Source organism: Hyperolius riggenbachi, chromosome 1, assembly GCF_040937935.1.
Source record: "Hyperolius riggenbachi isolate aHypRig1 chromosome 1, aHypRig1.pri, whole genome shotgun sequence".
Taxonomy (NCBI): Eukaryota; Metazoa; Chordata; class Amphibia; order Anura; family Hyperoliidae; genus Hyperolius; species Hyperolius riggenbachi.
This window is the reverse complement of record NC_090646.1, coordinates 583,516,080-583,543,315: the sequence shown is the minus strand read 5'-3', so window position 1 is coordinate 583,543,315 and position 27,236 is coordinate 583,516,080. Positions and strand designations below refer to the sequence as shown.

The following is a 27,236-nucleotide window of genomic DNA, read 5'->3' as shown; positions in this document are numbered from 1 at the left end:
ATTGCTCGCCACTGGCTGTGAGGACAGTGTAGTCCAGCTCTTCGATATCAGTGGAAAGGCTGCTCTCCGACAGTTCTCTGGACACACCAAGTAAGTCTCGCCCTATTGGTGCATAGCACAGTAATGTATGCATTTGTTTACTTGAAAGAACTGAAGTGAGAAGAATATGGATGCTGCCATATTATTTTCTTATAAGCATTAGCAGTTGCCTGGCAGCCCTGCTGGTCTATTTGGCTGCCGTATGTCTGAATAACACCAGGAACAAGCATGTGGCATTCCAGAAACACCTGGTCTGCTGCATGCTTGTTTCAGGGGCTATGGTTTAAAGTATTAGAGGCACAGAATCAGCGTGGTAGCCAGGCAACTGGTGTTGCGTAAATGTAATTAAATATGACAGCTTCAGTTATGCTTTAAGTCCCAGGTTGGGGCAGTGAGGTTTCCGTGGTCCTGTGTAAAGCCTCTGCCACATGTGCCTAAATATCTTCATACGTTTTCTGATAAAAATATAGCATTTTCACTAACTAGCAAAAGAGATAGTGACCAGTTTTTTTTTTGTTTTTTTTTGCTCTATCCTTATATTTAGAATTCTCACTGTAAAGTTGGGAATTTCCAGGCATATGAAGAGTGCTTCCTGCACTCAAACCTGTAAAGTAGACATTTCTCTATTTAGAAGTGTAGCAGCCATATGAGAAGTTAGGAAGTGACCTTTATTCCCCCTCTCTGCCATAACTTTCTGCAACACGTTCTGGGAGGGGGGAGTGGCCACTGCTGGCACTTGCCTCTTCCTGCTTCTATTAGTGGGAAAGTGCATTTGGCTGTCACTCTCTCCTACAGTGTGTTATGAAGGTGGGGTTGGCATGACTGTCTTTCCCCTTCCTCTATTCTAGCCCTGGAAACCCAGGCTTTACAGATTGCAGAAGGGGAGCCTGGCTTCAAAAGACATGCAAATTGAGGGTCATGTAACCACCATATTCAATGATGAAAAACAGGTGAATATGATCTTGTTTGTTTAGTAAAAACATATTATAGCAAACTTCAAGGGACCTGGCCAAGTAGTTCACTATATCAGAATTCATCATACAATGTATATTCATTCTGGTGCATGGTCGGGACCTGGTGACTGAGTTTACTATATTCAGAGGTTCACTATATCGGAGTTTACTAGAGCGAGATTCTACTGTACTTGCTTTGTGCAGATCACTTTTTCCTCCATTCCTGGACATCTTCTACTCACTAGAGCTCCTCTACTTGTAATCGAATCTGATCAGAGGGATCGTATGGCTGCCTTTAATGTAAACAGATTGTGAATCGATTTCAGCATGAAACCGATCACAATCTGTGGTGGTGCTGCAGCTGGACCCCCTTCCCGCATACATTACCTGCTCCGGCCGGCGCGAGTCACCGCTGACTTCTCCGCTGGGTTCAGGACCGTCTGGCTTCACTTCTTTCTGTCCGGGGAAATTTAAACAGTAGAGGGCGCTCTACTGTTTAAACTTCCTGCCTGGACAGGAAGTGAAGCCAGCCGGTCCGGAACCCAGCAAAGAAGAAGACAGCGGGGACTCGCGCCGGCCGGAGCAGGTAATGTATTGCCGCTGTATTATGTCGGTTGTCGGGCATTCGAATGCAGCTATCGACGCACTCTTGACCCACCGGCGATTGAGCAAAATCTTCCGCACGGACGGCGGGAACGATTGATTTCGGACGGAAATCGATCGTTCTGTCAGCGTTTGCTGAATGATTTTACAGCAGATTCGATCACAGTGATCGAATCTGCTGTATATCGGTGGGAAAATCTTTAGGTGTATGGGCCCCTTAAAGGACTTACGAGGCGAAAATCAGAAAAAAAGTTAGTTACCTTATTGCAATATCAGACCTCAGGGCAGACGATCAGTGCTGCCCCTGTCAGTTTCAGGCGCTCTGTTATCTAAATCCAGGATTCATTACAGGCCCCGACCCTCCACAGGGTCGCCTGAACTAATGGGATAAGAATTGCCGCTTTAAACAAATGCCTACGGAGTTCGCATGCCGCTAGTGCGGCTGCGCAGGTTTCCAGACGGTGCCGGGTGAGGGAGGGAAGTGACCTGGTCTGACGTCCCTTCCTGGCTGATCAGAGCCAACTTACTCATATGGACGGAGAGTCACTGAGGAGCCGCTAGTGAGCCGGCTCACATACGAGCGGACTCATATGGACTGTCACTGAAGAGCCGCTTATTCATATAGAGCAGAGAGTCACTGAGCCGCTGGTAAGCCGGCTCACGTACGAGCAGAGAGGTATAACAAAGAACCGCTGGTGAATCAGAATTTTGATTCTGATTCACCAGCGGTTCTTTGTTATACCTCTCTGCTCGTACGTGAGTCGGCTCACCAGCGGCTCCTCAGTGACTCTCTGCTCTATATGAATAAGCGGCTCTTCAGTGACAGTCCATAGGAGTCCGCTCGTACGCGAGGCGGCTCCTCAGTGACTCTCTGCTCTATATGAACAAGCGGCTCTTCAGTGACAGTCCATATGAGTCAGCTCGTATGTGAGCCGGCTCACTAGCGGCTCCTCAGTGACTCTCCGTCCATATGAGTAAGTTGGCTCTGATCAGCCAGGAAGGGACGTCACACCAGGTCACGTCCCTCCCTCACCCGGCACCGTCTGGAAACCTGCGCAGCCGCACTAGCGGCATGCAAACTGCGCAGGCATTTGTTTAAAGCGGCAATTCCTATCCCATCAGTTCAGGCGACCCTGTGGAGGGTCGGGGCCTGTAATGAATCCTGGATTTAGATAACAGAGCGCCTGAAACTGACAGGGGCAGCACTGATCGTCTGCCCTGAGGTCTGATATTGCAATAAGGTAACTAACTTTTTTTCTGATTTTCGCCTCGTAAGTCCTTTAAGAAATGTTGTATGGTCCGTGCTATAATGGCTGGCTGTAGGCTGAATATGGCCACTAAGTGCAAGGTGTGACATGACCCAATGAAGAATTTTTCTTTCTCTCGTATTGTTGATTGTATATTGATTTGCTCACGCTGATACATTTGTTCTTCTACAGAGGAGTGCATTTTGTGGACTTCATGTCAGACAAGTTTAGGATTGTGTCGGGTTCTGATGATTATTCATCCAAGATCTGGGATATTCCTAATGGCACTGAGATCTCTTCGTACAATGAGCACAAGGACTATGTACGATGCGGCTGTGCGAGTAAACTCAGCGATGATTTGTTTGTGACAGGTATGTAGAATTTCCTTTATTTGAGGAGATAACTATTCAATGGTGTTTGCATAGTATGCTATTTAAAGTGGCAGAGTTCAGCTATAAGCCCCCTACTACATGGGCTAGTGGAGGGGCTTATAATGAACCTCCCAGCTGGCCCACTTTAAAGAATACCAGAAGCAAAAAAGTGAATGGGTAAGGGGGAGCATAATCAATTGGTTACCGTGCCTTCCGTTCTCCTATGTCACTCAACGTTCTCAGCAATGGGGGCGACTCCAAACCTGGACATACTGTGCTGCGCATGATCAGTATGTCCGTTCTGCTCCCCTGTGGCTGTGCAAGTGATGTTACAGGACAGGAGCGCGCTCGCTCTCCCCGCATCTCCAATGAGCGTGCAAGCCGGGACGCAGGTGCAAGTGCGCTGTGACCTGTGACATCCCTGCGTGGCCACAGGGAAGCAGAACGGACATACTGCGCATGCGCGGCGCATTATGTCCGGGTTTGAAGTTGCCCCAGTCGCCGAGAGGAACGGGAGGCACGGTAAGTATTTGATTATGCCCCCCTACCTACTGCACCTTCCCTTTTTCCCAGAGCCTTTCGGCTCTGGTATCCTTTAACCCCCTTGACGTTATGATTCTTTCTGGATTTTAGGGTATAAAAGTGGTGCAATGTTTTTGCACCCTTTCAGACCCTAAAACCTGGGAAAAAAAGTCATGCTGCCAGGGAGATCTGCAGCAGTTTTTTTACAATCCCTCACTTCCCTGGCTCCAGCGCTGCAGTTATGCATCCATCCTCCGGGTGGTGATGCAACTCTAAAGTCAAATTGCTGGCTGTTGTCATGACGACAGTTGGCGATCACACCAGGAGGAAGCAGAGCCCTGGAGGAGAGGAAGAAGAATGGCGGCCGACGTCGGGATACCCCGGGAGGTATGTAAAAACGCCCGCTGTGTGCATTGCTCTGCACAGGGCTGTGGAGTCGGTACTAAAATCCTCTGTCTCCTCTAATTTGCATATTACAATCTTGTTGATTGAAAGTATGTAACATGAAATTCGTCTCTTAACTGCCAACGCTTAGGAATTGTAAAGGACATCTGCAGTGAGAAGGATATGTAGACTGCCATATTTACTCCCTTTAGTCATAGACTAAAACTAGTCCTTGGTAAGAGTACTTGTAAATGGTACAGACCGGAACAAAGAACATCTATCAGGCCCTAGGCAATGTGACTGTGGGTACATGTAAGAGTGATGTGCAGGTACTCTGCAGGGGAATAAGGAGATTCTTCCTCTATTACACATTCTTCATCTACAATCTGAACAAGGTTTATGGGTGACAGACAACACCTCTGTGTTCAATGTGCACAACATTCTCAGTGGATTCTCTGCAGCTCTGTGGGGAGTGCATATGTAGAGTATGGTACTACTGTGTAACAAAGTAAACCTGAGACAGATGAAATTAAAGTTTTACACATAACTGGGGCCTTACTTCAGCCACCTTCAGGCTAATCAGTCCCTCACTGTCCTCCTCCGCCACCTGGATCTTCTGCTATGAGTCCAGGTACTTGAGTCAGTCTGGCGAAGTGCGCATGCACACACTCGGCCGCCGGGAGCGTACTACACCTGCGCAGCACTATTGCACAGGTGCAGAATGCTCCTGGCTGTAGGAGTGGCACGTGGCCGGACTGCGCTGACTGGCTGAATTACCGGGACTCATAGCAGAAGATCCAGGTGGTGGAGGAGGACAGTGAGGGACTGATTGGCCTGAAGGGGGCTGGAGGAAGCCCCAGGTATGTATAAAACTTTTTTTTTTCATCCGTCTCAGGTACCCTTTAACCACTTGCCGACCGTGCACTCGGCATCGGCAAAGTGGCAGCTGCAGGACCAGCGACGCAGTTCTGCGTCACCGGCTGCAGGCTAATTAATCAGGAAGCAGCCGCTCGCGCGAGCGGCTGCTTCCTGTCAATTCACGGCGGGGGGCTCCGTGAATAGCCTGCGGGCCGCCGATTGCGGCTCGCAGGCTAAATGTAAACACAAGCGGAAATAATCTGCTTTGTTTACATTGTACGGCGCTGCTGCGCAGTAGCGCCGTAAGGCAGATCGGCGATCCCCGGCCAATCAGCGGCCGGGGATCGCCGCCATGTGACAGGGGACAGCCTGTCACTGGCTGCACAGGACGGATAGCGTCCTGTGCAGCCCCGATTGCTAGAGGGGAAAGGTATGAGAGGGAGGGGGGAATTTCGCAGCGGAGGGGGGCTTTGAGGTTCCCCCCCCCCCCCGCAACACCCAGGCAAGGCAGGAGCGATCTGACCCCCCCCCAGCACATCATCCCCCTAGTGGGGAAAAAAAGGGGGGCAATCTGGTCGCTCTGCCTGCACCCTGATCTGTGCTGGGGGCTGCACAGCCCACCCAGCACAGATCAGCTAAAACCGCTGGTCCTTAAGGGGGGGTAAAGGGTGGGTCCTCAAGTGGTTAATTCGTAGTCACCAAGCCAAATGTTAACAACATATCAACTTATTTGATTTTATGAGCAAGGAGCGTGCATACATTTGCATAAACCAGCATCAACGCAGAATTATTTCAATCTCATTGACCATCTGTATTCGTGACGTGGCTACACATCAGGCTTTATTCTTACAGCATAGATGTTATTTAGTATATATAAGAGATTCCTGTGTATACATCATAAATACTGTACAGTCACAATCAGATACAGGTAGTCCTCGGTTAACGAATGAGATGTCCTGTAACATCACTTGCACAGCCACAGGGGGACTGCCTGCTCGTTCTTAACCTGAATCTGTCCTTAAGTCGGGACAGCCACTTTTGCCCCCGTTTAAAATGCAGAGTTTTGCAGCGAAAGGTAATATGTATATCTGACTTTAAAAATACGGGGACTGCTTTATTGAAGTAGCACAAGTAATTAATTTTGATTGGTTTATTTCATTTTTGTGGACTAAGCACAGCTATTGCTGTATATATAAATTATTTATGATGACTGTTATCTGAGAAATTGAACATTTTATCATATTTTCTATTTCAATCACAGTTTTAAATTCATTAGGAGTCGGTGCATTTTTTTCCGACTCCAGGCACCCAGAATTACTCCGACTCCACAGCCCTGGCTCTGCACACAGCCTCCGGCGGCTACCCCGAGCAGAGGTCGGTATTACCGCTCTGAGCTTAGGTTTTCCGTCCTGACCCTAGCTCGGGATTACCGCCAAGGAGGTTAAGAAAGAATGTCCAGTCTGATTTCCTGATGGGAAGGAGAACCTGATTCTCATAAGTGCACTGACCAGCATTCTCAACCAGCCAGTACACTTGAGGAAGGGGGAAACCCCGAAACATGTCGTGTCTGCCACTGTTCTTATAAACGCAAGTTTAAAACGCCATTTGAGTGCCTCCTTCATTTCTATTTGGATCCAGCCAGTACACATCGCCGGCAGTACCCACAATGGTGAAGGCACACTTCTAAGACTTTTGTGGGCTCTCCTGTACTTAATTTTAAAGGGAATCTGAAGTGAAAATAAACTTATGATACAATTAATTGTATGTGTAGTACAGCTAAGAAATAGAACATTAGTAGCAAAGATATGAGTCTCATATTTTCCAGTACAGGAAGAGTTAAGAAACTTTACTTGTTATCTATGCAAAAGTTTCTCTGAGCTCTCTGACTAATATAGTCAGAGAGCAGTGCTATTTTCTGAAGCACTTATACATCAAAGAAACCGTGAAAAACAACTTCAGATAAGATTTTACTGCAGGGAAGTTCAAAGGGACATTAGCTCTGCTCTGTTTCATATTTTAAAATGCAGAGTGTAGTTTGTAAAGTGCAAATATTAGAGAATGATGTAATGTTATTAAAAAATATATATATAACTATATAAAAAATATACTATATAACTGAAAATAAAAATGAGACAAATTCTTTGCTGCTAATGTTCTATTAATTATCCGTACTACGCATACAATTCATTATATCATACGTTTTTTTTTTTTGTTTTTTTTTTTTGCTTCATTGTCACTTTAAACACTGGGTTTTGTGGCTCCCCCAAGGTTAATATACTTTGTCATTGTATTTTAACATTTTATAGAGTCCATGGTATGTGTATAGAGTAGGGTATTGCACTGTATTAGCTAGGCCTATTTTTAACACTGAATCTCAAGCAACCAGAAAGCACTTATCTGGTCTCAGCCAGTCCCCATCAGTGCCAGATAACCAAGACTCGACTGTTTTATGATTGATCTATTAAGTATCCCAAATTTAGTTTTTAAAGAAATATGCCACACAGTTTTCCACCAAATGTATCTTCTCAAAATGACATTTTGTACCTTCATGATTTAGTACTTGGTTCCACCAAAACAATTCATTGCTGCATCCACCTTAAATGTTACTGATGTACTGTGTGATTACGCCCCTGTGGACTTCACTTCAGTACCAGGGGCGTAGACACAAGTATCTCGCGGTGTAGAGCGGCGGGGGCCCGTGCTCCCCCCCCCTTCCGGAGTACTGATTGGGGAATAGGAACATGTGTTCCCATTCACCGATTAGGGTGCCTGTAGTGAATGATCATCCAGCATCAATGAGTAGGCACGCTCTTTCGAGTAGCTCCCTACTCTTAATCGAAAGGGTAATTACAGCACCTGTGAGGGAGGGTTAACTCACCCATGCTGTCGTCTGTCCAAAAGCACTCCAAATGTTGCGTTCCAAGTCGCATTACAGTCAGTCCCATGCTACCTTCTTTAACCCGGAAGGAGAAAGCGTAGTGACGTGGAGCGCAACGTGGGACGCGATTTGGGCGCTTTTAAACAGATGGCAGCATGGGTAAGTTAACCCTCCCACAACCGTCCGTTCATGTGCTGTAATTAACTTTTCGATTCCAAGTAGCTACGAGTAGGTAGCCACTCGGAAGAGCATGCCTATTAATGAGATGCTGGTGGTCATTCACAATATGAAAAGTAAAACACAGTTCAGTATGCAGGATAGAGTGGGGACATCTAGTGGCCAAAAAAAAATACGCATACAAATGTTGAAATAAAATAAAACAAAAAAAAAACCCCACACCTTAAATTTTAATCCCATAACTTTAGTTACGTTAAAAAAAAAAGTGACACCATTGAAAACAGACAAATTCTAAAGCAAAAATTAAGAAGAATAATGCATTATTTCTGACAAGGTGATCACTAGAGGAGATGTGCAGTTTGCTGTGATAACTGATATCCGACTGCTAGGGCCGTACCACGTATGGATTAATCACAACGCAGTGGGACGGTCGATCACCTGCACACGAGACTGGGGATTTTTCCAACCTTTATCCAATAAAAACTATATGGCGCTGCTTTATTTTTGTACTATAAAACTATAAACTAGTCTTCCCCACCTGCTGCTACCTGATTTTCAGTGGATTATCCCTAATACCACTGACTGATTGCTTACACAACTATATACATATAAGGAGCGCAGGTGATGTGTTAAAATTAATGCCTTTATTGATATATATTATTTCAAACAGGAAAATATCCTCGGACAACTGCCCCATGCATTACCCACTCACACACACATATTTAGGAGTTGTGCGGTGCCCTTTAAAAAAATACTATAAAAAACTTTTCATGTACATGGATGATGAGTACTCGTTGTACCGTCCAGTTCCTAAAAAAGAATGCTTATGCCCAGGTCTCCAATCACTATGCAAATCACTATTGTCCCTTAGACAGAAAAATTAGGTGCATGCAGAGAATAGCATAAACTTGATATTAAGACCAATAGCTGGCTGTATATCACCTGTATTCGTTGGTGGTTTGATGTCCTCCTCACTGCAATGTCCAGATGTGTCCTTACTCTGTGGGGTTCAATCATCCAGTGTGTTATAACTGCCCTATCTGATGTGGGCAGAATGCGGCGTGTCCGCCTTACCGGACAGATGATCACGCGGACAGCGGATTCTCTTGTGCTTCCTGCCGCAATGATTCCCCTGCCGTGACGTCACTCCGTGAGACGCTCGGCGGCACTCGCGAGAACTCAATCTCCAGACCCACCAATAGTGCGGGCCACTGGAAGGAGGAAGTCCGCTTCTCATGCGTTCCACCCTAGTTCCTTTGTACTTCCTGGTTGTTCGATAACTTAATTATTCCACAGAGACCCACGAGTTGAGCTATTGAAAATCATACTTTCCTCCTTATGTACTTCAACAGTCTCTGGGGCACCCCTCCAGACTTTAGATTGACATGTTTCGACGATTACGATCGTCTTCATCAGAATCTGTACCTTTTTTTTTTTTTTTTTCCAACCTTTCTGATCAACTTTCAATGAAAACTGCCCAAAAAGCTAACCAGCTTTCATTTTTTAATAATGTTGTTGCAAAATGACCCTACCAAGCAAAAGTGCACTGACCTTGGAGGTTTAATTGTTCAGCAGCTGTTGGATTTGAGTTGCTTGATTTATTTCACCTCCTGGATTAGTGGAAACTTGCATGATCATTTATTGCATATCTCTAGTCTTGAAGTTAAATATGCTTCTTAGCGGTCTCTGGAAGCTGGCATTCATAGATGCAATTAAGACCCAATGTCTGATGCAGTGATGCTGAATTTCTACAGCTTCACTGAGTGTAATGATTGGTGGCTTCAGCGATGAGCTCCGGATGAAATCCGAATGGGTTTCATTCGGATTTCATCCAGATAATTTCCGCACCTGATGTGGCTGGTGAGTGGGGGTTAAACTTGCCTAGAATCAGTCTTCTTTAATCTGTCCCACGCTGCGTTCCAATCTGCGTCACATGACTACCACGCTTCCCCCTTCAACTCGGAAGAAGGAAGCAAGTGGTAGTTACATGACGCGGCTTGGAACTCAGCGTGGGATGCACCGTGGAACAGATTAAGGCTTCTTGCACACAGGGACATTACAGGCGCACGTCAGTGCAGCCTGTAACGCTCCCCCAACGCACAGCAATGTAACACAAGTGGGCTCTTCACACTGCAACGCAGCAAAGTGCTGCATGCTGTGCGTTCTCTGCGGCTAAGCCGCGTTAGACTGTTTGCACATGCTCAGTCATGTTGGGGAGGAGGGGAGAGCAGCCGGGCACATGGCTAATTAATATTCACTGCACTCAGTGACGTGCAGTGTTTACTTCCTTCCCGCTCTGTGCGGCGATTGGCCGGGCGAGACCATGTGATGCCGCATGCGTCCAAGAGTACGCATCACGCGGCTCACTCCGACGTCCACACCAGAGAGCACCAGGCATTGCGTTAGGGGCACGTTATGTGCCCTATAACGTCCCCTAAACGCAATGTCCTGGTGTGTGACTAGCCTAAAGAAGACTGCTTCTGGGTAAGTTTAACCCCCTCACCAGTGGGTGCATATCATTGCGTCGCCGCTAAGTCCGGCACGGTGAGAGACGAATGACGGCTTTCACTGCTGCTAGTAAACTCTGAGGCAGCGTTAAATACTATTGCCCCCTCAGAGCTGCTGCAACTCTGAGGGAGATGTAATTCGTGGTCTGGCAGCCGCCAGAGCCCCGAATTACCTCTACGCGCCCCTCGCAGCATAGCATTACTGCTATGGGGCGCCCAGTTTCGGCGCTCGGCTCTGAGCCGCGTGCCGAAAACAGCTGATCCGTCGTCCGCCACATCAGGTGCAGTAATTATCTGGATGAAATTCAAATGAAACCCATTCGGATTTCATCCAGAGCTCATCGCTGGGTGGCTTTTCAAATAGGAATTGAGCTTTGTATGTTTAATACTTGCACTTACCCCTAGGATCCACGTGGGCTAATGTAGGCGTTTACCATTTCTCTATTGAGTTAGCTCTTCGTACATATTTTGCTTTATAATCTACTTTTCATGGCAAAAAGTCTGATTGGTGATGGGGCATACTGTAATGTGTGATCTGTTTCTTTGCAGGTTCCTATGACCATACTGTAAAGCTATTTGATGCTCGGACAGAGACAAGTGTGATGACCATGGAGCATGAGCAGCCAGTGGAGAGTGTCCTCCTCTTCCCTTCTGGGGGGCTTCTGGTCTCTGCAGGTGTGACACACACACACACACACACACACACACACACACACACACACACACACACACACACACACACACACACACACACACACACACACACACACACACACACACACACACACACACACACACACACACACACACACACACACACACACACACACACACACACACACACACACACACACTACCTTAGAACTGTAAATACAGTAGAAACTTCTTTATTGCCCATACAGTTATCCTACCTGGGTTTGTCCTAAAATAATGTCATTTGTATAAAAACAAGTCCCCCTTGTTCCTGGAAATTAGATTCAAAAACTGTTGTCATCTCTTCACAATTTTATGACATTCTCTGTAAGGTAAATTAACACAATAAGTTATCAAATTAGAATTACAAAAAAAGGCTTATGGTACTTTATAAGTATTCATTTTGACTACATGGGACCATAAAATAGCCTTCCTTTTACTTATATACTGTTTATATAATCTATTAAGTCTACTGGCCCTGATATGCCCTTCATGATACTCCCCATTGTCCCTTATTGGTTCTGAATCGCACACCTCATTCCTATAGGACTATGCATTGCTTCACACAAAATATTGTATTGCAGCAACTTACAGCTTCTGACATGTCCACCTCTCTGTCATAGGTGGTCGATATGTGAAAGTGTGGGACCTGCTGAAGGGCGGACAGTTATTGGTGTCATTAAGAAATCATCACAAAACGGTCACCGCCCTCTGTCTCAGCAGCTCCGGACAGAGGCTGCTCTCTGGATCATTGGACAGGTACTTTTCTACATGGACATTTCATTCCAGGGTGGAGGGTACATTTTAAGTAGTGATGACATTATCAGTAGAGTCTTTTGTTAGTAAATGACTTTGGCTTTGTCTCCCACACATTGGCCAGACATCCAGCTATATTTTCTTCAACTTTACATCCTGATCAGAAATAAGGGACTTGCAATAAAATGATGCCTGTAGGAGGGAAGTGGTTGACCTGCAGTCTGCTAGACACTCCTATTGCAGTTCTGTGCAATGATAAAACAAATAAAAACAGTGGGAGCATTCAGGAACCCTTCAATGGCAGCTTTCACATATATTTTATGACCGGTGTACACTAAAGTACACGTCGTCTGTTATCATGCACTTTTCCCCATAGGTTTCGATGAGGGTAGGACTTAGTTGGCAAACAGCTGTGACAAGACTTTCTAATGATCGTTCTTGAATGCCAAGATGTAGGTTGACATTCCAGAAGTGAGAATCAGTGCTGTGAATGCTGATATGGGCAGTGTACGGATATACTTTATACATGTGTCTGTACGATGGCATAGTGGTAGAGTACTGGGTTTTTTCCCACTATTGCAAAAATGCTGTTTTTTTTAAAGCGAACCTGAAATCAGAACTTCCTCTTTGCTCTAAAAGATAAGCAACAGCTTTAAAGAAAAAACATTTTTGTTACAGCTGATACAAAACCTTCAATAAATCTGCAGCGTGTCTACTTCCTACTTTCATGGAGGCAGACATATAGTTAACATCCTGTGTTTACAAATTAGCTGCTCTGCCGTAACAGCCAGCTGACACAGCTGAGAGATCAAATTGTGGTGATTAGTCACAGATGAGGGGGAATTAGACAGGCTAAAGCCCTAAATACATATATGGTGCATTTCTTTGTTTTCCTTCTGTCCTGTACAAGAGTTCAGGTCTACTTTAACTGGCTTCCTCCTAAGAAACTGGCTGTTGACTTATGCAAGGGAAGATTGATGACTGGAATACACACACATAATGTACACATACATGGCAAGGGTAGATTACTCGTCAAGCTGTAGAGGTGCGTACACGTGCTGTACTAAACTCTGCTGAGGCATCTGTTCTGGATCGACTCAGCCAAGAGTCGGTCATGCATGTAAGTGTAATCCAAGATTGTTTACATATTTGTAACACGGGCTTTAAACAACCAGGGATCCCTGAGTTTATTTTTCCTCTCCTTACCGCTCCATCGCCCCTTCTTACTTCATAGAAACCCTTTCACTCGCTACATTGTACTGTATGCTTTTTGATTGCTTGAAGAGAGGAGAAAGAGGCACTAGAATTGCAATTTGTGTACCTTTAATCACCGCAGGCAGACATCGGGGTTACAGTGGGGGTGAAGAAAGTCTGACAGCCGTTTCGCTTAAATAAAGCTTCCTCAGAGGCTATAAAAGTACTTTTATAGCCTCTGAGGAAGCTTGATATAAGCAAAACGGCCGTCAGGCTCTCTTCACCCCCACTGTAACCCCGATGTCTGCCTGCGGTGATTAAAGGTACACAAATTGCAATTCTAGTGCCTCTTTCTCTTCCAAGCAATTGAATAGTGTTTTGTTTTTTTTCTTGAGAGCACATTATTGCTGTACGCAATCCTGCATTGCCAATCACTTTGTTTATCAGCTTCTACTGCCAGGCTTTTTTCTCTCCCATACACGTTGTATTATATGCTTCCTTGTCACAGGCGTACAGCACTCTGCCCCCAAACTGTTACCCAAGGGATTGAATCCTGATCCCTTTGGGAAACAACCATCGTGTGTGAGTACGCAACTTACCATAAGTGGCCAGACCACCCCTAGAATGGAAGCTAGCCTTGCCACAGCAGGTTGCAGAATCCAAGTAAACTGTATAAACATTGGTAATTCCAGAGCATGCTTAGAAACTAGAGTGAGGACGATTTCCAGAACTGGAACCAGAATCAACCAAATGTACAAACGCTCCAGGTCTCCCCCAGCTGGCTGCAATAATAACTGTCTAATTGACAAAATAGATTAAAGCACTATACTAACAAGTAGAGATGAACTTAAGATCTGCCTATGCAAGTTTTCATGGATCTAAATTGAGCCAGCTGGCAACTAATTATCAGCTACTGGGTTTGATGAGCCCACTTTAAAATCTGTAGAAATTTGCATGCGAGCTGAATTTGAAGCTCGTCGGAAGGATGTCAATAACCCCCCCCCCCCCCCCCTCTACCAAGTCACTTCAAGTGTACTTTTAGTTTTAGTAGGGTTTATACTTATTATTTTTACATATTTTTTTACCTATTTGAATTTTTGCTTCTTTCTAACAGGCATGTCAAGATCTACAGCACAATGAATTATAAAGTAGTCCATAGCTTTGACTACGCTGCCTCAATCTTGAGTCTTGCATTGGCGGTAAGTATTTCCTGTGGTTCTTGGTGTTACTGCACTTAACACTACACCGCAATGTATGGTAGCCCTTTGCATTGAAACAGGTAATTTGGGTTCCAGCATAGGTCATTATGTGTATGACTGCTATAGTGGCGCTTACTGTGTAATTTGGGCGTAAGCAATAGCTAGAGCCCAAATTACAACATAGAAGGCAGCAGGATAATCGAGGAATATGGTTGCAGTAGGGGAACATATTAAAAACGTTGCAGGCATTTTCTAGCGCCTTTTTTCATATATGCCTTTGCCTTGCCCTAGACTCTATATGCCTTTGCCTTGCCCTAGGGCCTAGAGGGTAAGAATGATCAGAGATAATAGAAGCATTTTGTTTACTTATGTTTAGGACATTGGCTTTATGTGCCACCTACTAACATCTTGGCTGAGCTCCTGATAGCTGATTGGTCAGAATGGACTGCATTGACTCATAGAGTAGACATGCATGAGTGAGTGATGTATATCATTTTTGGTAGAAGGTAAAAATGGAATTCAAAATGAGGGAAGTGTGGGAAAAAGTCACCTGTGGGTAAAATCCTGAACTAGTACTTGGTTAACATTAGAGACGTAAAGGTGATGCTATAAACTCACGTAGTCATGGCTACTAAGTTCAGCCAACCACTCCAAGAACAGGTGGGGAGATTTTAGAACTGGAGCAGTTCCACTCAGTCATTACAGGAGGGTCACACTCCCAATGAAAAAACAAGAAATGTGCCTTCTTGAAACAGAAGCAATTCAGGTTAGAGTGAGCTCTAAGGCATCCCACAGTACATCACTGCTGGAGATGCAAATCATCCTTTTATGTGTCAGAAAGCTAAACACACCTCCAGAACTGCTGGAATGCAAAGTTGTGTCAGCTTATTACAGAGCCAAACTAATCCAACATAAATACAGATTGTTTTGTATTGTTCGGTCCTCATCAGTGCATGGTATGGATTAATGTGGCTCTATGGTGTAGGAGTTGAACACCCAGAATTAGGCCAGAAACCCACTAGGAGCGACTTCTAATCGCTAGTGATATGAAAAAGCTCTTGCTAATGCAATGCTATGGGGGATTTTTATAAAATCACATCAAGTGGGATCACACCCATAGCATTACATTAGCAAGAGTTTTCAAATTGCAAAACACTCCAAAAACGCTCCTAGTGGGTTTCTGGCCTCACAGATGGTCCAGCAAGCTTCTGATTAACCAGAGCTCCTAGGATTGTGTAAAGGGTCTAAAAAGGACTAAAAGTTTTTAAAGCTACTCTACAGCTATATCCTAACTTTAGTTGTTTTTTTAATCAGATATATAAAAGATAGAGGCCTTTTTCTGCAAGATGACAGGGCTACATGCTGGAACCTGGCTGATATGAGGCTATGGTGAATCTTATTATCCAGACAACATGCTCTCGGGCATTCACGTTGGCAATGATAGGCTGAAATGGGTAGTGTCAACTTCTTGGCCAAGAGCTTTTTGTTCCCAAAAGCAGATGCCATCTTCATATAGCTTTTTTTTTTAAAAAAAAGTGTTGGCAGCAATGAGATACCTTTTATGTTACATACTTTCAATCAACAAGATTGTTATATGCAAATAAGGAGTCAGTGGATTCATAAACTGAGCAGTTGGATGATTTTTGTACCGGTTCTACAGCCCTGGTTCTATTATTACTATGGACAGAGTAGCAATGCACAGAATAAAATAATTAAAAATTGTTGTAATCTTTGTGCTTGTAGCCTGATGATGAGATGATTGTGGTTGGAATGACCAATAGCGTGCTTAGTGTTAAGCATCGGAAGCCAGAAGAGCGAAAAGCTAATGAACCTCTGCCCAGAAGACATCCGAGATACAGAATGTTTGTCCGAGGGAAGGACTACATGCCTAAACAGGTACACCTCCAGCTGTAATAGTGTTCATATGACTAATGCTGTACACACGCTAGATGAAATGCCAAGGCGACCGATAACTTCCTCTGCTAAGAATCCAGTGATTACAGCAGCCCCTGACCACTTGGCTGATCAGCCTAGCGGATTGCTTTAGTCAAGCGCCGGCCACGAGCATTGTTCCTCCCACTCGCGCACGTGCTGCAACACCAGCATCAGCCTTCCTTTCCCTGCATAGCGACAGAACACGGGCTAGCACCGCCCCTGTGCAGCCTTGGCCCTGCAACATCGCCCGATAGATCTAATCCCGATCCCTGCTGGGTGAGATGCTTCATGTGTGCATGAAGCTTATAGTAATCAGTCAAAAATAGCTCCCCCCCCCCCCCCCCATTCTACTTACCCAAGGCTTCCTCCAGCCCCTTGCAGCTGACATGTCCCACGCTGACAGCTCCGCTTGCAGCCACCGGGCCCGGGGTCCCCAGCGGTGCAGAGGCCGACCTAATCTAGTGCACCTGTGCGAGCATCGCTGTCCATCAAGTCCGCGGTGTACGGCGGGGACCCCGGGCCAACGGCTGAGCGTGGAGCTGCGGCATGGGACATGTCAGCTGCAAGGAGCTGCAGGGTAAGTAGAATGGGGGGGGCTTTTTTTTGACTGACTCCTTTTAAGTGTAACATTGTTTTTATTCAGGAGGGATGTCCCTGCTTGGACTATTATCTTGAGTAAAAAAAAAAAAAAAAAAAGCAAAACCTTGCTATGTTCACATGTTGCTTTCATTACATTGTAGTGCCAGGCCAAAGAAGGTGTGGCATGGCCAGGCTGTCTCACTGGTTATACAGGAGGAGGATAAATGGGTAGGGTGATGGTGCCCAATGCATAAAGAAATATTTCTATTGACCTCCAATATAATAAAAAGAGGTAATCGCTTACCACTCCAGAAGATAAGAACTCCAGTTAACTGGCATCCTTGTCTTCTGGAGAGGTAAGCGATTACCTCTCTTTTTAATATTGGACATCAATAGATGTATACTTTTTTTTTTATGCTTTGGCACTTCCATCCTACCCATTTACCGTCAGACCTACTTCAGAGGTAGTAGTTTCTCTGGAAGCTATAGAGAACCACAGGAGAGCGACCATCCAGTATCTAGCAGGACATGGAGAACAGAGCGGGGATGAGTAATTTACCATCCCTGCTGCAACCCACCCTTGGGAGTATTTACCATATACCCTCAAATATAACTTGACCTCGTGTATAAATCTATTCCAATATTTTTTATTTATTTTTTTAAGCTGGAATTGTTTATGCCTATCCAGCAAAGTCAAAGGCTGCATTTAGGGGGTTAATGACTGCACTGCATAAAGTATTGCAGCCATTAACCCCATCTGGTCCTTAAGTGCATCCAATAATCATTCAGGTCCCCAAGTACAGCAACTATCCACACCCCCTCCTTAGTAAGTACTGCAGCCTTTCACCATGCCCTTTCATTGTTAACCACCCTGGCGTTCTATTACCTGTGCCAGGGTGGCGGCGCAGCAGGTTTTTTTAAATCCTGTAGCTAGCCTAGCGCTAGCTACATGATACCCCCCTCCCTGTGGCGCCCGACGCGTAACCACGTAAGGAAATCATGTTCTGAACGGGATTTCCTTAAGGGCTTCCCCCGTCACCATGACGATCGCGATGACGTCAAACGGAGTCCCGATCCACCCCTCAGCGCTGCCTGGCACTGATTGGCCAGGCTGCGCAGGGGTCTCGGCGGGGGGGGGGGGCGGCAGTTACAAAGCGGATAGCAGCGCATCGGGACCAACACGCTGCGGGTTTTAAAAAAAAAAAGTGAAAATCGGCCCAGCAGGGCCTGAGCGGCGCCCTCCAGTGGTCATAGGCGAGCTGAGCTCGTCCATACTGCCAAGGAGGTTAATTGTTGTGGCCAGGACTTTCAGACCTGTGTTTTCTTGGCATCTCCTTGATCAAGGAAGTGTCCCTTACCACTGGGTAAATTAGTGCAAATGGGAATGTCTCTAATAGTACACACATTACTCAGTGTTGCAGCCATTGGTTGGAAAAATTGTCCGTGTCTAACTAGGAGTCAGAAATTTAGGTCAACCCCTATACTTAGTCAGACCCAATATACCTACATTTTTCTGAATACCTAATGATACTGCACTATTGTGCTCCTGGTCTCTCCCTACATCTGTCCATATGGGAACCACCAAAACTTCCCTACAGTATACCGGAGCAGCACTGAGAAGTAGTCTGGGATTGTAAGTGGGGGGTTTTAATCAGTGATGTTGACCATTTTTCTTTTGATTCTTTATTCTTGCACGTCCCTTGATGTAAAATATATGCATATCATTTGTTGATTTTGTACTATGCATAGATTTTTGAAGCCTTTGCTGTTAAAGGGAAGGTCTGAGGTATTTAAAAAAAAAATCCACTTACCTGGGGCTTTTTCCAGCCGTCCGTCCTGTGCCCTCGCCGCAGCTCCCGGTGCCCTCCGGTGGAGAAGCAGACCTCGCCAGGTCAACTTTCTCTGCACTTCAGCGTGCGGTTCACTGGTCGCGCTGACGTCTTCTGGACTGTACAGCGCAGGCGCAGTAGTTTTGCGCCTGCGCTGTATAGTCCAAATGACGTCAGCGCGACTCTGAAAGCCGCTCCCGCAGGCGCAGTAGAAATGCTGCTCTGGAGGGGACCCAAGACCACCAGAGGTGAGTGGAGCTGCGGCGAGGGCACAGAATGACTGGCAGGGGCTGGAGGAAGCCCCAGGCAGGGCTGTGGAGTTGGAGTCGGGCAATTTTGGGTGCCTGAAGTCGGAGTCGGGAAAAATGCACCGACTTCTAATGAATTTGTAACTGTAATTAAAATAGAAAATATGATAAAATGTTCTATTACATACAGTAATAGCTGTGCTTAGTGCACAAAAATGAAATAAACCAATCAAAATTAGTTACTTGTGCTGCTTCAATAAAGCAGTCCCTGTATTTTTAAAGTCAGATCTACACATCTGATTGTGACTGTACAGTATATATGATGTGTACACAGGAATCTCTTATATATACTAAATAACATCTATGCTGTAAGAATAAAGCCTGATGTGTAGCTTTGTCACTAATAGAGATGGTCAATGACATGGAAATAATTCTGCACTGATGCTGATTTATGCAAATGTATGCACGCTCCTTGCTCATGAAATAAAATAATTTGATATGTTAAAATTTGGTTTGGTGACTACAAATTAAAGGGTACCTGAGACGGATGAAAAGTAAAGTTTTATACATACCTGGGGCTCCCTCCATCCCCCTTCAGGCTAATCAGCCCCTCGCTGTCCTCCACCACCCGGATCTTCTGCTATGAGTCCTGGTAATTCAGCCAGTCAGCGCTGTCCGGCCGCATGCCGCTTCCACAGCCAGGAGCATTCTGCACCTGTGCAATAGTGCTGCGCAGGTGTAGTGCGCTCCCGGCGGCGGAGTGTGTGCATGCGCTCTACGCCCGACTGGCTCAAGTACCTGGACTCATAGCAGAAGATCCAGGTGGCAGAGTAGGACAGCGAGGGACTGATTAGCCTGAAGGGGGCTGGAGGAAGCCCCAGGTATGTATAAAACTTTAATTTCATCTGTCTCAGGTTTACTGTGTTACACTGTAGTACTATACTCTACATATGCACTCCCCACAGAGCTGCAGGGAATCCACTGAGAATGTTGTGCACATTGAACACAGAGGTGTTGTCTGTCACCCATAAACCTTGTTCAGATTGTGCATGAAGAATGTGTAATAGAGGAAGAATCTCCTCATTCCCCTGCAGAGTACCTGCATATCACTCTTACATGTACCCACGCTTACATTGCCTAGGGCCTGATAGATGTTCTTTGTTCCGGTTTGTACCTTTTACAAGTACTCTTACCAAGGACTAGTTTTAATCTAAAGGGAATAAATATAGTAGTCTACATATCCTTCACACTTCAGTTGTCTTGTAAAATTCCTAAGCGTTGGCAGTCAAGAGACGAATTTCATGTTACATACTTTTAATCAACAAAATTGTAATATGCAAATTAGGAGTCGGTGGAATCCTATACTGAGGAGTCGGAGTCGGTGGATTTTTGGACCGACTCCACAGCCCTGGCCCCAGGCGATTTAATTGCTCTGATGTGTCCTTTTAATGATGATCACTGTTATCTTGAGTTTTTACAATGTTGGTCTTTGCAGGATGACTTCATTGTCAGCAAACCGGTAAAGCAGCACTTACGGAAATATGACAAACTGCTCCGAGGGTTTCAGGTGTCAGCTGCACTCGATGCTGTCTTAGAGGTGAGAGGCAGTAAATACCTGTGTGATATTAAATCGGCTCTGTGATCTTCCATGTACCAAATATAATCTTCAACTACAGTGCAAGTGTCACTCATGGTCTAACATCTCTCCCCACACAAATAAGCCTAACAGGATATTATTATTATTATTTATTAAGCACCAATGTATTATGCAGCAGTAAACAATAGATAAATAGGGAGATAAACAAGATACAAAATCATGTAATGTAGTTTAGGTCTTAAGGTAGGGATACATCTAGCGATGATGGGCAGATTCGACCAAGACAAAAATCTCTCTAATCGAATCTGATTAGAGAAAGATCTGTTGGATGCCCACACATAGCAGGCTGATTCCCAATCAATTTCACGCTGAAATAGATCAGGAATCGGCCTTGTGACACCGCAACCGGACGCTATACCACTAACGTTAAATGTCCCTCATCCCCAGTGCAAGTGATACATTACCTGTCCGTGTCCTCCGCTGGCTCCATATTCACACGACACATGGTTGCCTAGTAACATGACTGCGTGTGTGACGTCACGCGCATGTCTGGTGTTAGTGGAGGCTGCAGATGGGTAATTTATCACTTGGAAGGGGGGGGGGGCAATGCCAGGGGTATTGTCACATTCGTTGCTCATCCCAATATCTAATGCCGTTGCAACTGTGCACCCGAACGTGCAAGTCGACCCTACATCTTGCAGCATGTGCAATCAACTAATGTGGCCAATTTCATCCCAAAATTGGTTGCATTGTCAGTCGGGCATGCACTTGGTGGTGCTGATTCTCATCGAATTGTATGGTCGATTGGCTGTCAAGTCACCTGATGTATGGCTACCTTTAGAGACCACATAGTCAGATCACAGGAAGGGTACCCATGTGATTAAGTTTAATACACTAGGGGGGGAGGATCCTGCCAGAGGCTCTCAATCTAAAGAGAGGGGGTAGGGACACACTGGTACCCGTAACAGGTGCTGAGCAGAAGTTATGGCAGGGATAAGGGGTTAGACGTTGTTGAATGCTGTGTACACACACTAGATGAAAAAACAGCTAAGATGGCCAATAACGACTGCCTGTGCTTAGAATCCAGTCAGTGTGTACAGCAGCCCCCAACCTCCTCAGCTGATCAGCCTGGCAGACCGGGTTGCATAATAGGTGCTCAGCAGGGCAAGTCATGGCATGATGTGGGGGAAGGGGGAGTAGGCAATGCTGAAGAGGTGTGTTTTTTGTGGGTGTGTGGAGAGATTAGCATACAGGTGATATTTGAAGCCTAGGGAGAGAGATGACTGCTGATGGTGGAGGTGTATAGTGAGGTTAGCAAGGGGCCAAGAATGGAGGATAAATGTTGGTTTGCAAAATAAAAAAACAAATAGTTTAAAATTATTGCTGGATGTAGGGTTGTGATGTAAGTTTTCCCTTCCCCTATTTTGCTACGTTACCTTTCTCTTTTTTCTTTACAGACCCCTGTTAGAAATGGTACACCGGAGGTAACCGTAGCTGTCATGAATGAAATTAAGCAGAGAGGAACCCTTAAAAATGCCCTTGCAGGCAGAGATGAGAAGCAGCTTAGTTCTATACTAACCTTTCTCATAAAGTAAGTATCTAAACACATTTAGTGACCGCTTTGCTGCATATCATGGTTCTAAGGGAGCATATTCACACAACATGGTGTCTTGGGGTAGGGGTGATCAAGGATATGCAACTATTTCTGAGTTTATGCAGCTTGCAATTGGACCAATCAATTTAAACCTGGGTGGGTCTTGATTGGTCCATTTTCAAGCTGAATATATTTGCATAAAAATGTACATAACTTTGCATAAACTTGGAAGTATTTCCATCTCATCTATCATGTTTAATTGGGGGCAAGCAGCCCAGTCATGGATATATTCAGTTGGACACAGTCACAATATATTCATCTGCCTTGCTAGAATTCTCTCGCCATATGCCTGCTGGTGTTTGCTTTCTCCCTGAGGTATTTATCCTTTCCACAATATAGAATATATCATCACTACTGGTGAATATCAAACGTTGTACACAAACCTTTATTGAATTTTAACAGGTGATAACACTAAAACCATTAAAAACCATATCCTCAGATTGTGGAGCGCTCCCATATCTGCAGTCACACTGGCCCGCTCACTCAGGACCAGTGCACACCAAAAACCTCTAGCAGATCTGCAAACGCTAGTGGTTTTTGAAGCAGATTTTCAGAGTAATTCTAGGCATGTTTAAAGAGATTTTCTAAACATGCCTAGCGGTTTTCCACTCTCCTTTACTTACATTGAGGCTGAAACGTCTCTGAAATCTCAATAATGCTGCAGGACCCAAGTTTGCGTTTGGGGTGGGGAAAACGAGGCGCTCTGGTGTGCACCAGCCCATTGAAACATTACCCAAGTGGTTTTCAAACCACTAGTGTTTTTAAAAATGCTCAGAACCGCTCTTGGTGTGCACCAGCCCTTATGGACATTCAGACCACCGGTACCAGTTTACACCTAACAGATGATTCCCAGTCTTTATATAGTATGTGCCAATGCAGCCACAGAACCTTTATGCTTGCGTAAAAGATGTCTGCATAAAAAGGGCATAGAGTAATAGGAGTGATCTCGTCCAGTTCCTTTCGCAGAATCTTGCCAGCTTTCTCCTCAAGGGCTCATGCCTTATGCAAGGACTCTGATGCTTGATGAAGTGGGAACCGAGTCCCGAGAAACTCGTTGCATTCTGAGAGTAGTTTTTTTATGTTAAAGTAAACCCAAGGTGAGAGTTATATAGAGTCAGCTGACACAGGGAAGAGATCAAATTGCAACTTGTAATTAGACACATATGAGGGGGAATTAGAGGCGCTAAACACTCTAAATGCATACAGGGTGCATTTCTCTCTGCTTTCCTTCTGTCCTGTGCAAGAGTTCAGGTCCACTTTAAGCACTACCAGCTTTCCTGCTGATTGTTCTGCCTCTAATACTTTCAGCCATAAACCCTGAACAAGCATGCAGCAGATCAGGTGTTTCTGACAATATTGTCAGAACTTACAAGATTAGCTGCATGCTCGTTTCTGGTGTCATCCAGATACTACTGCAGCCAAATAGATCAGCAAGGCTGCCAGGCAACTGGTATTGTTTAAAAGGAAATAAATTGCCTTATCACTGTTACCTCATGCTGGGTACACACGATGCGTTTCCGCGTCGAATGCGCCGCTTGATTCGATTTCCGAGCGCATTTCGATTATTTTTAGGTCGAATGCCATGTAAAGTATAGCAAATCGACCTAACGATGCATCGAACGCAGAAAGGCATCGTGTGTACCCAGCATCAGGTTCATTTTAAAGTTAGTCATTTATCTAATTCTTACTTGAGTTATCAGAACTTGAGGAGTTAAGTTCACATTTACCTCCTCTTTTTAAATATTTTATCTCACTTTGGCACCTTTGAAATATAAGTATTAAAGCTCTGCTATACTCCATTCTTCAAAATAAAGGAAAGAGACTGCATTAAAAGGAACCAGAGGTGTGAGACCTATGGGAGCCACCATATGTATTTCCTTTTAAACAATCCCAGTTGCCTGGCAGTCCTGCTTATCTTTCTGGTCAGTAAGGCCTAAATCGCACACATGAAACAAGCATGCAGATCTTGTCAGACATCTGATCTGCTTGCTTCACGGTCTATGGATAAAAGTATTATAGGCAGAGGATCAGCAGAGCAGCCAGGCAATGTGCCTTATTTAAAATGAAATACTTATGTAAGCCTTCATATCTCTCTCACCTCGGGTTCTTTTTAAAGCCACTGCTATTGTCTACTATTGAAAATCCTCCTCTCCTGTGTTCAGTTAGCTGTAGTAGTCAGAAGCCCTTCCCCTATGTGGCCATACCCCAAACTACATTTTCACTACCACTGCTCTTTCCCTTTGCAGAACTGCAGGCCCTAAAAAACTGGTACAAAATGTTCATCCAAGCTGCAATGTAAATCGGTAACTAAAGTTACTCGTAATGGAACCCTACACCTACCACCAGCCAAAAAACAAATATAGATGAAATGGGCAGCGAGCTCTGCAGCCACAGAAACAAATGTGTAAACTACTTCCATACTCTGCAGTTGCCATTAACATTCGCCAACCACCTTCAGGCTCATGTTTTGTACTGTGAAGTGTAGTCTTGCCTTTCCTACTTTGAGTGTCACATGGCCAATTCTGATTGACTCCTTCACCAGCTGAACCCGAACAAAGCAGAAGCAAGCTGTATTGCAGTTCAACACATTTCAGCCATGAACAAGATACTTTGTCCATCCCTTTGCTTTTGTACACTGTTTATTTTCACTTATCCTCCTGATTGCTGTTAGCTTACATATTTATTATGGTTCTGGGTTTAGTTTTGGCTTTAAAGGAAACCTTGGGGGTGGAAGGGGTAGATTCACTGTCAGGTCCCTCTATTTCCTCCTGATCCTCTGTTGTATGGTTATCCTCTTCCAAAAGGCTACCGACTGCTCATGCGCAGTCCAAGCCACGCAGATCATTGATCACACTTCAATAGAGGAAGCATTCTGCACATGTGCAGTGTAACTTTCTATGAGCTGGAGACTGCAACTGTTTTAGTCAAAGCTTTCAGAGGGGTACAGTGACACAATGGAGGAGCCTGGAAGGAAACAGAGGGCCCTGATAGACTGCAGGAGGCTGACTGTAGGAAGCCCCAGGTAAGTAAAACTCCACTTTACTCCCCTGCCTCAATTGTCCTTTAAATGTTAGACATGTTCTCTAATTTGTCTTAAGTTAAAAGCAGAATTCCTATCCCAGTATCCCTCCTGTATAGTATACAGCCTTACTGCCTCAATGCACACAGTTCTCACTAACAAGGTTCTTTTAACACCTCAGCGAGTCCCAAGACTTGGTGGGACTCTGCTTCCTGGTTATGTCATCACCTGACCTCTGCTCCAGTATGGAGGGCAGGCAGACGTTTGGTACTACTCTGACTAGCATGTGACGGCAGCCAGTATGCTGAGGTAGTTGAGCATAATAGAAAGTCTTAAGGTGGCCATACACTGGTCGATTTGCCATCAGATTCGACCAACAGATAGATCCCTCTCTGATCGAATCTGATCAGAGAGGGATCGTATGGCTACCTTTACTGCAAACAGATTGTGAACCGATTTCAGCCTGAAACCGTTCACAATCTGCGGTGGTGGTGGTGCTGCCACCACTTCCCCCCCCCCCCCCCCCCCCCCCCCATCCCGCATACATTACCTGCTCCGCCAGCGCGACTCCCGTGTCTCCGCTCTTCTTCTCCGTCTCCACTCTGGTCTCCAGGTCCAGCATGCTTTACTTCTTCCTGTCTGGGGGAAGTTTAAACAGTAGAGCGCCCTCTGTTTAAACTTCCTGCCGGGACAGGAAGAAGGGAAGCATGCCGGAGACCAGAGCGGAGACGGAGAAGAAGAGCGGAGACCAGGGAATCGTGCAGCTCTATTGCGTCGGTCGTCGGGCACTCGAACGCCGCTAGCGATGCTCTCTTTACCCGCGGTCGATCGACTGTTATTTTCACAGCGCGATAGACGGGAATGGATCGAAATTCGGCGTGTAGCATGAACGATTGGCAGCAGATTCGATCCCAATCATCGAATCTGCTGTCGAAACGGGCGCAAATCGGGCCAGTGTATGGCCAGCTTTACTGCCAGCTTGCACCTGCAGGGAGCCTTAAACTGGATGGGGTTAAACACTGTGCTTAGAATTGAGTACTATGGTGTTAATTGTATCTGTTAATTTTTATTTTTTTTTTACATTCAGAAACCTAGTGGAACCTCGATTTACCCCAATACTCATTGGTGTGGCAGAACAAGTTATTGGTAAGTGTGGTGACATACGTTGTCAGCTTTGTGGTTGTCATGGCAAAATTATGACAATCCAGGTCTCCTGTGTCCAGTTATTAATGACCCTTATATTGTAATTTGTTTTCTCTTTAGATATTTATTCTCCTGTTATCAAGCAGTCCTCAGTAGTGGACAAACTTTTCTTGAGGCTTCAGGACACCCTAGAAAAAGAGGTTGGCTACCAGGAGGAGCTTCTGGAAGTTCTGGGAATGATGGACACTCTCTTTGCAACGATGGCAAGCAAGGAGGAATCTACAGCTGGAGATGCCAGATCATTGACTTTTCCAGTTCAGAAGACCTTGACAGACTCAAAATCCTCATGATTACAGCTGCTGCCAATGGACCCTTTTTTATACCACTTTTAATGCATTGTATACCCAAGGGGGGGGGGAAGCATTCCATAACCCATCAGATTCTATTCATATGTGTGGTTGAAAAAAAACTACTGAAATTTGTTCATAAATTTTTAAAGAAAAGGTTTGTGAACGTTTTTATGTTGGTTCTTCTCTGGTAGTGGATGATCTGTTGCTAAGGGTGACAAATTAAGTTTATCTATGAGCAGTCTGCCTGTGATGGTGGCCAGTTTCCAGCTCATGGTGGCAGGGCTGGCATCATATCTCTAGCCACCGCAAACCTGCACTACTTTACTCCACTTGATCCCATCTCCATTCCACATGTTTACTAGTGCATCCTGTCACCTCACAATGCTGGCTGCAGTCTCACTTTACACACACACACACACACACACACACACACACACACACACACACACACACACACACACACACACACACACACACACACACACACACACACACACACAC

At 45.2% G+C, this 27,236-nt stretch overlaps 2 protein-coding genes across 2 annotated transcripts in view; one reads left to right on the top strand and one right to left on the bottom strand.

Moving 5' to 3' along the window:
- ANKRA2 (ankyrin repeat family A member 2) overlaps nucleotides 1–27,236 on the bottom strand; it is a 93,733-nt gene that overhangs the window by 62,667 nt on the left and 3,830 nt on the right. The window lies entirely within an intron of this gene.
- Nucleotides 13–26,888, top strand: UTP15 (UTP15 small subunit processome component). Its single transcript, XM_068248380.1, has 10 exons — nucleotides 13–90; nucleotides 3,035–3,213; nucleotides 11,089–11,214; nucleotides 11,856–11,991; nucleotides 14,297–14,381; nucleotides 16,125–16,277; nucleotides 20,468–20,569; nucleotides 22,027–22,160; nucleotides 26,330–26,388; nucleotides 26,506–26,888. The coding sequence occupies exons 2-10, from the start codon at nucleotides 3,057–3,059 to the stop codon at nucleotides 26,733–26,735; spliced, it is 1,182 nt and encodes a 393-aa protein (XP_068104481.1). The 5' UTR covers nucleotides 13–90; nucleotides 3,035–3,056; the 3' UTR covers nucleotides 26,736–26,888.

Excerpts from the sequence above, each read along its gene's own strand:
- UTP15 (XM_068248380.1), top strand. The coding sequence starts at position 3,057 with ATGTCAGACAAGTTTAGGATTGTGTCGGGTTCTGATGATTATTCATCC. Across the intron at positions 11,215-11,855 it reads GGGGCTTCTGGTCTCTGCAG|GTGGTCGATATGTGAAAGTG; the intron begins GTGTGACACACA and ends TCTCTGTCATAG. Across the intron at positions 11,992-14,296 it reads CTCTCTGGATCATTGGACAG|GCATGTCAAGATCTACAGCA; the intron begins GTACTTTTCTAC and ends TCTTTCTAACAG.